The sequence below is a fragment of the Saimiri boliviensis genome, chromosome 10 (genome assembly GCF_048565385.1).
Source record: "Saimiri boliviensis isolate mSaiBol1 chromosome 10, mSaiBol1.pri, whole genome shotgun sequence".
NCBI lineage: Eukaryota > Metazoa > Chordata > Mammalia > Primates > Cebidae > Saimiri > Saimiri boliviensis.
Window position 1 is genome coordinate 73,666,700 of NC_133458.1, and position 12,098 is coordinate 73,678,797.

At 36.5% G+C, this 12,098-nt stretch overlaps 1 protein-coding gene across 7 annotated transcripts in view; it reads left to right on the forward strand.

Annotated features, from left to right (window-relative positions):
* C1GALT1 (core 1 synthase, glycoprotein-N-acetylgalactosamine 3-beta-galactosyltransferase 1) overlaps window positions 1-12,098 on the forward strand; it is a 63,751-nt gene that overhangs the window by 29,749 nt on the left and 21,904 nt on the right. For 2 of the 7 annotated variants that reach the window (XM_074379478.1, XM_074379476.1), the window contains exons 1-2: window positions 10,886-11,063; window positions 11,784-12,020. In XM_074379478.1, coding sequence (XP_074235579.1) covers window positions 11,018-11,063; window positions 11,784-12,020 — 283 coding nt within the window. In that variant the 5' untranslated portion in view covers window positions 10,886-11,017. The other 5 variants (XM_003921245.4, XM_074379480.1, XM_074379481.1 and 2 more) reach the window with 4 other exon arrangements.

The following is a 12,098-nucleotide window of genomic DNA, read 5'->3' on the forward strand; positions in this document are numbered from 1 at the left end:
CCCAGAGGGTTTCCAGTTACTGTTTTTGTTTTCGTTGTTGTTGGGGGTGGAGGGGTGGGACCAACCGAGCCTGATCACCTGGCTCCCTGACTCAGAGTCTTTTCTTTTAAGTTGAACGACCCCGAGTTCCGGTCGCTTGTTGAAAAGGCGCCGGGATCTCCCGTGCTGAGACTCACGGAGTCGGCTCGAACTGCGGCGCCGGCTCCTGGCGGATTTTTTGCCTAGGAATCTCCTGGCCTGGCTCGCTATTTCAGATGAATGGGCTATTCTGCCGTCTCAGGGCTCTGCTCGCCAGCTAAGAGGGCTCCCAGACCAGTGGCTTTTGTACGGAGAACCGCAGCAACGGGGAGTGGTCACAGCAGCCGTGCGGGCGGAATCAGCCCCACGGGGGCCAAAACAGCCGCACTGGCTGGGACTGAGACGCTGGCGACCCCTCTGCCTGGGTATCTCCTGGTCTGTGGGCAATAACAGTTCGTCTGGAAATGCGGCGTCCACTCACCCTCTGCACTTTCACTGGGAGCTGAAGTCCTGAGCTGTTCTTAGGCGGCCATCTTCCCAGCATTCCCCTCCTAATAACTTTCTTATTTTATATGGAGTAAGTATGCAGAACTGTGTCTTTTACCTCTAATTTGTATCCTGTGTTTCATTTTTTTTTCCACTGCAAGATTTTTATGTAGGGTCAATTCATTTCTATTTATTTTTTAAATAGAATCAATTCTAGCTAGTCTTGCTTAAGAAATGTGTGGATGGAAATCTTTTTTACTTCTTTGCACATGCAATTGTTTTATACATCATTTGGATCATTTCCTTTAAATTTTAGCTGGAGTTTTATGCTGCTGCTGGTTGTCTTTCTAGACATTTAGCTGCCTGAGAAAGTTAAAAAAGAGATCTGGAACCTGGGGCAACTGCAAGTAGAGATTTGTCTTGATCTTTTGTGTGTGGTTTTTTTTTTTTTTTTTGAGACGGAGTTTCGCTCTTGCTACCCAGGCTGGAGTGCAATGGCGCGGTCTCGGCTCACCGCAACCTCCGCCTCCTGGGTTCAGACAATTCTCCTTCCTCAGCCTCCTGAGCAGCTGGGATTACAGGCAAGCGCCACCATGTCCATCTAATTTTTTGTATTTTTAGTAGAGACGGGGTTTCACGATGTTGACCAGGATGGTCTCGATCTCCTGACCTCGTGATCCACCCGCCTCGGCCTCCCAAAGTCCTGGGATTACAGGCATGAGCCACCGCGCCCGGCATGGTTTTTTAAAAGACTCCAGGAAGTCGGGTGTGTTTGGGGGTAGGAAGCTTTACTAGATTGGGGGTATATCATTCAAATTTGTGTGGTACATTTCCCATTTTGTCAAGATGAATAGTGTACTCTGTTAAGAAATTGGGTTTGTTTAATGGGTTAGAACATATTTTTCTGTGCATAGTTGATCCGTGGTAGTTTGGCATTGTTTTATAGTCTATGTAGCAATGTATAGTAATTCAGTTTCTCTACATCCTCACCAACATTTGGTGGTGTCACTATTTTTTAAATTTTAGCTATCTTTATAGGTATGTAGAGGGCTCTTAGTTTTAGTTTGCATTTTCCTAATAATGAATGATGTTGAATATGTTTTCATGCTCTTATTTGTCATCTACAGATCTTTGGTGAAATGTATTTTGCCCATTTTTTATTGTATTTTTTTCTTATTTTTGGTTTTTTGCTTTTGAGTTTTGAGAGTTCCTTTATATAATTTAGAAGTGAATTCTTTTTCAGATATGTGTTGCTGTGGTTTGAATGTCCCCTCCAAAACTCATGTTGAAATTTGTCATTGTAACAGTATTAAGAGGTAGGACTTTTAATAGGTGATCAGGTCATTAACGCTCTGCCCTAATGCATGGATTAATGCCATTATCATAGGAGTAGGCTCTTGATAGGAAGGATGTTTGGCCTCATTTTTCTTTCTAACTCATGCACACTTCCTTGCCATGTGATGCCTTCCACCATGGGATGCCCCTCACCAGGTGCTAGTGCCATGCTCTTGGACTTCCCAGCCTCCAAAACTGTGAGCCAAAGAAATTTCTGTTCTTCATAAATTACCGTGTTTGTGGTATTCTGTTGTAGCAGCTGAAAATGATCTAAGACATGTACGTTGCAAATATTTTCTTCCAGTCTGTAGTTTGTCCATTCTGTTAATAGGGTCTTTTCACAGAGCAAGAGATTTAATTTTGATAAGTTTTAATATCAGTTTTTTCCCATTTATAAATTGTGCTTTTGTTTCCAAGTCTAAGAGCTCTTTTCCTAGCTCTAAATACCAAATGCTTTTTTTCTTAAAATTTTCATACTTGCATGTTTTAACATTTAAGTTTATGATCATTTTGGGTTAATTTTTGTCTCAGGTGTGAGACTTCTGTCTAGGTTTATTTTTTGTGTAGGAATGTCTACTCTCATTTGTTGAAAAGGCTGTCTTTGTCAAAAATGAGTCGAGCAGATGTATGTGGGTCTGTTTCTGTGTTTTCTATTCTGCTTCATTGATCCATCCATGTGTCTGTTTATCTACCAGAACTATAAGGTCTTGATTTTTATAGCCATGTGATGTCTTGAACTCAGGTAACTTATTCTTCCCCTTTTTCTCATTTTTCAAAATTATAGCTATTCTACTTCTTTTGCCTTAACCTACAGATTTTAGAATAATCTTGTCTATCTCTACAAAAAAGTCTTGCTAGAACTTCAGTAGAAATTGCATTAAACATGCATGTCAATTTGGGGAGAATTGACGTCTTTACTAAGTTGAGTTTTTAATTTTGTGAATGCAGTATGAATCCCCATTTATTCAGATCTTATTTTTCTTCATTAGCATTATTTAGCTTTTATCATACAAGTCATATACATGTTTTGTTAGCTTTACACATAAGTAATTCATGTTTTGTTTTGTTTTTTTGAGCAATTGCAGATGGTATTGTATTACTTTAGTGTCCTGGTGTTCATTATTAGTATATAGAAATACAATTTATTTTGGCATGTGTATCTTATATCCTGTGACCTTGTGGAATTTACTTATTCTAGGATATTTCTTTTCACAAAATCCTTGATATTTTCTTCACAGTCACATTATCTACAAATCTGCAAATAGGGATGGTTTCATTTTTTCCATTACAATCTGTATGCTTTTTCATTCTCTTTTTAATTTTTTTCTTTTATTATTTTGGCTAGAATTTCCAGTGCTAAATTGAATAAGAGTGATGAGAATGGACATCCTTTCCTTCTGCATGATCTTAATGTGAAAACATTTAGTCTTTTACCATTAAGTGTAGCATTAGCTGTTAGTTTTTGATACATATTCTTTATCAAGTTAAGGAAATTTCTTCTGTTTTTGTTTTTCTGAGAGTTATCTGTCAAGATTGAGTATTGGATTTTGTCAAGTGTTTTTTCTGCATCTTTTCATTTGTGTGATTTTCCTTTTTAGCTTGTTAATAGGATGAACCATGTGTTGATTTTTGAATATTGAACCAGCCTTATATACTCAGAATAAACATGCTAATTCATACTTTTAAATGTATTTTTGTTTCTATATTTCTGAGAAGGATAGTGGTCTGTAGTGGTTTTTTTGTTGTTGTTGTTTCTTGTACTGCCTGTTGGATTTTGGTATCAGGGTAATAGGAATTTGATAAAAGGAATTGGGAATACTGCTCTCCTCTTCTACTTTTTGGAAGAGATTGTACAAAGTTGATGTTAAAACATTAAAAAATAATTTTTAAAACATCTGTTATAATTTTCCAATAAAACCATCTGGGCCTGGAGATTTTTTGATGAGGTGAGGGGATTTTTAAAATTGTGAGTTCAGTTTCTGTAAATAATTACATGGCTATTTAAGTCATCTATTTCATATTCAGTGAATTGTGATGGTTTGTGGTTTTTCAAGGAATTGGTCCATTTCATCTAAGTTGTCAAATTTATATGTGTAGAATTGTTTGTAGTATTCCCTTATTATCCTTTGATGTCTGCAGGGTCAGCAGAAATAACCCCTGTATTATTCCTACTATTGGTAGTTTGTGTCTCAGTCTTACTAGAGGCTTTCCATTTTATTAGTCTTACCAAAGAACCAGCTCTTTGTTTCATTCATTTTTTTTTTCAACTTTTATTTTAGGTCCAGGGGTACATTTACAGGTTTGTTATAGAGGTAAATCGTGTGTCATGGAGGTTTGGTGTATTTAAGCCTAGTCCCCACCCTCTTCCCTCCCTCCAGTCTGTTATTCCCTTCTTTGTGTCCATATGTACTCTGTGTTTAGTTCCCACTTAGAAGTGAGAACATTTGGTTTTCTGTTCCTTTGTTTGTTCACTTTGGATAATGTCTTCATTGTTTTTCTATTTTAATTTTTATTAATTTCTGCTCTTTATTATTTTATTCCTCTTGCTTTGGGTTTATTTTGCTCTTTTTGTTGAGTCTTGAGGTAGGAATTTAAATAATCAATTTGAGACTTTCTGTCTTTTTTAATGTAAGCAGTTAGTGCTGGAAGTTTTCCTCTTAACACTGCTTTAGCTGTGCCGTTCCATAGTTTCCAATCTCTTTCTTTGCTATTTTTATTTTCCTGTATCATTAACAAGACTAAACTCAATGAAAGCAGGGAAGGGTACTTGCTTTTTGCTGTTCCCAGTACATAGCATACTGCCATATATTTGTAAATACTTTTTGAACTTTAAAACTTATGTCTCAGCTTGGCATCTTACCCCTACTTACAACCAGGAACTGGCATCTTACCAGAAACACAATATAAATATTCCCTAAAATTAGATGAAAACTATAGAGGGTTTATTGCAAGTAAAATTCTACTTAATAAATTTATTTTTGTTTATTGAAAAGTATACTGAAAACAATATATGGATTAAGTCTGTAGCAGTGTGTTTGTCTTTTGTGTTTAAGAATTTATATAAAGAAACATTTGAGTTTTTTAATGGCAAGATTACTGTAAAGAGCAGAGGCATGAACATTTAGTCTGAAACCAGTTCCAGTCTCTCAGCAAATATTAACACTTTCCCAGTCCATTCTTAGACCCAGTGGACTTTTCAGTATCTTATTTTCACCTCAAGCTTTATAAATAGAGTAAAAGTGATTTCTTGTTGGACCTACTGGTGGTATAACCTTTTAAGCCTTCCATTTAAAAATCATTTTAGAGAAAAGGGAAAGGATATGGAAAGTTAATAGACAAGTATAGGTGAGAGAGTGGTGTTGTGGGAAAACTAGTGAACTTTAAATGAAATGAGGGTGAAAATTCCAATTTACATTGTTGGCTGGCTAGTTTGGGTCAATCTAATTAACCTCTCTAATACTCAGCTTCTTTATCTGTAATATGTAGGGGGTACTGCTATCAAGTGTTCAGGTTGCTGTGAAGATCAGGAAAAACAAATTTCTATCATGGTACCTCACATGTACTGCATTTGTAAATGTAAGATGTGTCACTGTAAGATTTATATCACTTTCATAGGAAAATACTTGGAAAAAAGATGCATCAAAAATTATTTTAATATGTTTAGAAGAGGGAATATATTTTGAATATATTTTTGGATATATTTTTGTGTATATTAACGTGTACATATGTGTATCCATGCTGATTTCCACATTTCACAGCAGGGTATCAGTAGATACTGCCTAAAATTGAGCTATGTAGTTAAATAAGAGGCCTCCAGCTGCTTTCTGTTTTTTGTAAACTTTTCATAATTTTTAGAGGGATCCTTTAGAGGATGGGGGTCATATTACAAATGTCTAGGTGACATTCAGATATTTTAGATTCATTTCCTTTATTTCCTATAAATTCAAATAAATCTAATTATATTTAAATCTTTAAAAACACAATGACTAATTCCCATTCTGTAAAAGTGTAGTGCTATGGTTTGAATATTTTTCCTCTCAAAAACTCATGTTGAAATTTAATCCCCAGTTTGGCAATAATAGGTAGGACTTTTAAGGAGGTGATTGGTTTATGAGACCTCTACCCTCATGAATGGTTTAATTCATTAATGGGTTAATAGATTAATGGGTTATCATGGGAAGGGAACTCTTGGCTTTATAAAGAAAGGGAAGAGAGCCGGGCACGGTGGCTCAAGCCTGTAATCCCAGCACTTTGGGAGGCCGAGGCGGGTGGATCACGAGGTCAAGAAATCGAGACCATCCTCGTCAACAAGGTGAAACCCCATCTCTACTAAAAATACAAAAAATTAGCTGGGCATGGTGGTGCGTGCCTGTGATCCCAGCTACTCAGGAGGCTGAGGCAGGAGAATTGCCTGAACCCAGGAGGCGGAGGTTGCGGTGAGCCGAGATGGCGCCATTGCACTCCAGCCTGCAGCCTGGGTAGCAAGAGCGAAACTCCGCCTCAAAAAAAAAAAAAAAAAAAAGGGAAGAAAAACAAACCTAAGCTAACACATTAGCATGTGTATCCCTCATGCCGTGTGATACCCTTGAGACTCTTCAGGGAAGAGTCCCCAGCAGCAAGAAGGCTTTTACCAGATGTGCCCCCATTGGCCTTGGACTTCTTAGCCTCCATAACTGTAAGAAATAAATTCCTTCTTTTTATAAATTACCTAGTTTCAGTTGTTCTGTTATAAATACCAAAAAATCTAAGACATAACAGCAAAGTGGTTAAGAGTCTGAATTCTTGATTCAGATTGCTAGTGTGACTCTGGGAAGTTTGCTAATCTCTGTGTGTCTGATGATAATCACCAAGTATTAAAATTGTTGTTTCTGGGTAGTAGAGTTTGTGATGATTTCTTCCTTCTAAATGCATTTCTCTCCGGCTTGAATATTATTTAATAATGAGTAACACAAAGCTGTCCCTTTAAAAATAAATTTGTAATATAAATTTTAGTTGTCCCAGCAGTTCTTTTTTGTCTGAAACCACAGTTGTGAAGCCTGGAAATCTTTACTTTGAAAATATTCCTCAAGTGATTCTGATTACACCTCAGGTTTGGAAGCACTTGGCATAAAGAACTTCGCCCACCCAATTCAAAGAAATATATATTTAAGCCCTCATAATGTGCAGTGTGGTTAAGCTATGTCTTCTTCCAGTCTAGTCTACCTCAACACTCTTGTGAACATGATGATTTTTGCCAAATATTCTGAGTGAGCTTTGGGGTATATTCCAACCCCATGAGATGGCTATTTTATCCCAGGAGCAGGAAACAAAAATGGGAGTGTACAGTTATTTAGTCATAAGGCAGGAGACCTTGAAATTGGAAGAGAATGTGGAAAAAGCAGCACAGAGGAGCCAACACATTCTGAGTGTGCTGTTACTCTGGGGAGGAAGAAAGAGTAAGAGTATGACAGGCATCAGACAGCATCACAAAACATTTTACAGTTAAAAACAAATTAGGTAATGATTGAGTCGCATGTTAGTATTCATAGTTACTGGAGCTGGGTAGTACTTCTTTAACTTCAGATATCCACTCTGGTGATAGAAAAAGGGATTTCCTCTGGTCCTGCAGTCATTCCTCTTCTCAGTCATTCATGGTGCTTTCTACCTGAGTGGTACTGAATGGCATTGTGACTACTGCTTTCTTCTCCAATGCCAGAAGAGGTAGACTCTGCAGCACCGAAGGTATCATTTGTCTTTTTTCCCTTCTGAGATGGTGAAGTTGCTATATATGGTATTAAAGTATAAACATGGTGTGTTTTCATGGCAGGTCAATTTTACTTGTAGATTTTGAGATAAATATTTTTATATCAAATATGAATGTATTAAGTATGTGCTTAATGGGATAAAGATGACACCTGAAGGGATTTATGTATACACTTTTTAGTAAAATAAATATTAATATAGAAAAGTATGTAAAATCATAAATGTGGAGCTTAATGAATGTCACAGAGAATAGGCCGTGTAACTGAGTTTGTTTTTTTGTGATATCAACATTAAATAGCTTTCCTTCTATTACTGTTTGTATGGTATATCTTTTGCTTTCAACAATTCTTTTGCTTTCAACTTTATGAATATATTTGATGTGTGTCTCTTGTAAGCTGAAATTTTTCTGGAGACTGGCTAGCAATCTTCCAAAAACTCTATCTTTTAATTGGAGTTTTTAGGCTATTTGCTTTTAATATAATCATTCATATGTTTGGGTTTAAATTAGCCACCTTACTATTTATTTTCTATTTGTCCCATCTAATCTATATTCCCCCGTGGTTTTTTTTAACATGCCTTGATTTGGGGTATTTTCCCATTTGAATTTAATTATATTCTTTTGCTTGTTTTTTTTTTTAACAATTAGAGATTATATTATGCATCCTTTGCCTTTTAAAGTTTATCGTTAATTGGTTTTTTTTTTAACAACTCCTAGACAGTGAAATGACTTTTGAATTCTTAAACTCTATGGATTCACTTTATACTTTTTGATGCCAGTTTTGTAACTTGTTTTAATGGTAATAATACTAATATCTTGTGAGACTTTCAAAAAATGTTTTATATAGCCAATATTTATTTGGACTTACTTACATCATCAATACATACCCTTTTTATTGCTCTATCTTCCTTCCTACATCTCTGAATTTTTATTTGAAAATTTTTTCCTTCTGCCTGGAGAATTCCTCTTAGAATAGACTTGTTAATGATAAATTCACTTACATTTTGTCTTTCTGAACATCTTTATAAGGTTCATTTTTAAAGGACATTTTTGCTGGGTATAGAATGCTAGGTTGGTAGTTCTGTTCTTTTAGCACTTTAGTGCTCTGCAGTCTTGATTCTGTTGTTGCTGCTAAAAAGTCAGCTGTCAATCTTATTACTTCTTTTAAGTTTTTTTCTCTGTCCTTGGTTTTCAGTAGTTTGATATACTTAGGTAATGTTTTTTTTTTTTCTTTTAAATCTTCATTGGGATTTGTAGATTTTTTTAATATGAGGGTTGGTATTCTGTCAGTTTTGGAAAATATTCAGTCATTATTTCTTTAAATACCACTTCTCCTGAGTTATATGTCTCTTCTCTCAAAGGTTCCAGTTAACACTTACATTAGACCCTTTCACTTTATTCTTATGTTTTTGCTTAATTCTTCTTCTCCTTTTGTTTTTCCATACTTTATTCTGCATAGTTTCTTCTGGCCTTTTTAGTCTATTAATTTTTTTTCTTCAGCGGTGCCTATTCTATGCCTAATTTCTTAATCTTGCCATTTAATTTTTTGACTTCATTAAAAGCAGTTATTTCAGAGCTAATGATATGAAAATCTTGAGTCTTTTGACTCTGTTTCTATTGTCTGCTTTTTTGTGTTTAATCCCAATTTTCATCTTGATACCTGGTTATTATTTTGGACGTTGTGTGCCAAAATTTTGTCCATGTTTGTATACCCAAAAAAATGTAATGATAATTTGAGGTTCTTTATGATTTTATATTTCTCCAGGAAAATATTTTTGCAATTAGGCTAGGTAGAGCAGATCATCCCGTCAGTGGCTGAGATGATTCCAACATAGACTTCAGCCCTTGTAAAGATTGGTCTATTTTTGTTTTGTTCTTATTTTCAGATTGTAGCCTTTCAGAGTCCTCTATAAGAAGAGCCTCGGTGTTTTCCAGGACCTCTTCTCCTAAGCAGATTTTGGACATTAATTTTTGCTTAGCTTCACTGCCCTTCAGCTATGTTTTCTCTCTGAGAATTGTCTTGAGGACAGAGCTTTGCCAGATGTCTGATCTGCCTCTCTTCTTTCTTCTTCCAAATTTTGGTCCTACTAATTCTCACTGCCTTGATATCTTACCACTGTCTTCAAGTGTGTGTGTGTGTGTGTGTGTGTGTGTGTGTGTGTGTGGTTTTGTTTTTTTACATTTCATTCAGTTTTTCTCATTGTACTTCATTGCTCTAAAAGAACCTAGTCAACCATTCCAGAAATATAACCATATGAAGTCGTTTTGTTTTTGTTGTTGTAGTGGTGATTGTTGGTTATTGTTGGTTTGTACCTTTTGCTTTCACAAAATATTTCAAAGCAATTTTGATTTTTAATGTTATATTTCCCAGACCTCTACTGTCACTACACATGCCCATTACCTTCTGCTGTTAGTGGTGGTTAGGTGAAGAGTTTGAGAAATGTAATGCAAAGGGAAGGTCATGGGCTTTTTTTTTTTTTTTTTTTTTTTTGAGACAGAGTCTCCCTCTGTCACCCAAGCTGGAGTACAGTGGCATGATCTCGGCTCCCTGCAGCCTCTGCCTCCAGGTTTCAGCGATTATCCTGCCTCAGCCTCTCAGGTAGCTGGGATTACAGGCACATGCCACTATGCCCAGCTAATTTTCTATTTGTAGTAGAAATGGAATTTCACCATGTTGGCCAGGCTGGTCTCGAACTCCTGACTTCAGGTGATCTGCCTGCCTCGGCCTCCCAAAGTTGTAGGATTATAGGCATGAGTCACTGCGCCCAGCCAGGCATGAGCTTTTTAAGCACACAGACCTGCATTCAAATTGTGGCTCCTTCTGATTGTGTCAACCTGTATGAGTTACCTGTTAGTTTTTTTAAATTTTTCTTTCTTCATCTACAAAATGGGCTTAGTGAGAAGGAAGAAGGAAATACAAATTAAATTTTATTTAAAATGAAATAATGTGTGGATAGCAGCTTATCTTGAGCACTAGGAAACTATAGAGTTAAGACCAATCTTATAAGGGATTTAATAGAAATGTATAACTTCACCATGTAGTCATGGTTAACAAACCCTTAAAAAGGGCCATTAGGTTTGGTTGTGGGGCAGTTCAACTAGCATCTGTGTCCCAGGTATCCTGCTTAATCTCATTAATATATAGATTCCATCCAAGATTTTGCATTGTAGAGCAGAGCTCAGCAAACTTTTTCTTTTCCTGAGACAGCATTTCTTTCACCCAGGCTAGACACTGCAACTTCTGCCTTCTGAGTTCAAGCAATTTTCCTACTTAAGCCTCCAAGTAGCTGGGACTACAGGTGCGTGCCACCAAGCCTGACTAATTTTTGTATTTTTTGGTAGAGACAGGGTTTCACCATGTTGTCCAGACTGGTCTCAGACTCCTGACTTCCAAGTGATCCATCCACCTCGGCCTCCCAAAGTGCTGGGATTACAGGCATGAACCACTGTGCCTGGCCAGCAAACTTTTTCTATAAAGGGCTAGGTAAGGTTTTGTGAGGCATATTGCCTCTATTGTAGCTATTCACTCTGCTGTTTTAGGGCAAAAGTAGCCCTAGTCATTACATAAAAGAATGGGCATGGGTGTGTTCAAGTAAAACTCTATTTACAAAAATAGGTGGCAGGCCAGCTTGGGCCCATGGGTCCCCAAACTGCTGAGCCTAGTCTTCCACAAGCTGTGAATGTTTTTTACATTTGTAAAGGGTTGTTTAAAAAGAGGATGCAGCAGAGACCACATGAGACCAAAAAAGCCTAAAATACTTTATTTCTAGTTCTTTACAGAAAGGTTTTTGCTAATTTTTGGATTGGAGAATTGAGTGGTGGTTGAAAAAGAAGTAGACTTCAGTACTGAAAGTTGACAGCAAAGAAAGAAAAACAACATGGCAAGTAGTCTTGGATCCACAAAGGATCCTGGTAGAAAGTATAGGAAATTCTGTGTGCAATACTGATGTACTTATCCATACCCCATGCCAACAGTGACTGGCCTACTAATTAACTATTCTGTTTTTATGGATTTTCCATAAAGTGCTGTTTTAGCAGCAAACGGGGTAAACTCATAAATAATAAAAAGCTAAATACTGTTAGAAATGTTCTCTTATATGAAAGAAATTAACTTTACATTATAGCTAAATGTTAACAGACTTTTTACTCCTGGTATGTATATAGCTTTGATTTTATAACATCCTGCTAATTTTTGTTCTTACAGAAATACACTTTCGGGAAATGGCCTCTAAATCCTGGCTGAATATTTTAATCTTCCTCTGTGGATCAGCAATAGGATTTCTTTTATGTTCTCAGCTATTTAGTATTTTGTTGGGAGAACAGGGTGACACCCAGCCTAATGTTCTTCATAATGATCCTCATGCGAGGCATTCAGATGATAATGGAGAGAATCATCTAGAAGGACAAATGAACTTCAATGCAGATTCTAGCCAACATAAAGGTATGGTTTACTTTATTAAGGAATAAACATAAGCAGTATTTTAGTCTAAAGTTCATCATTTCCCTGTCTATATCTGTT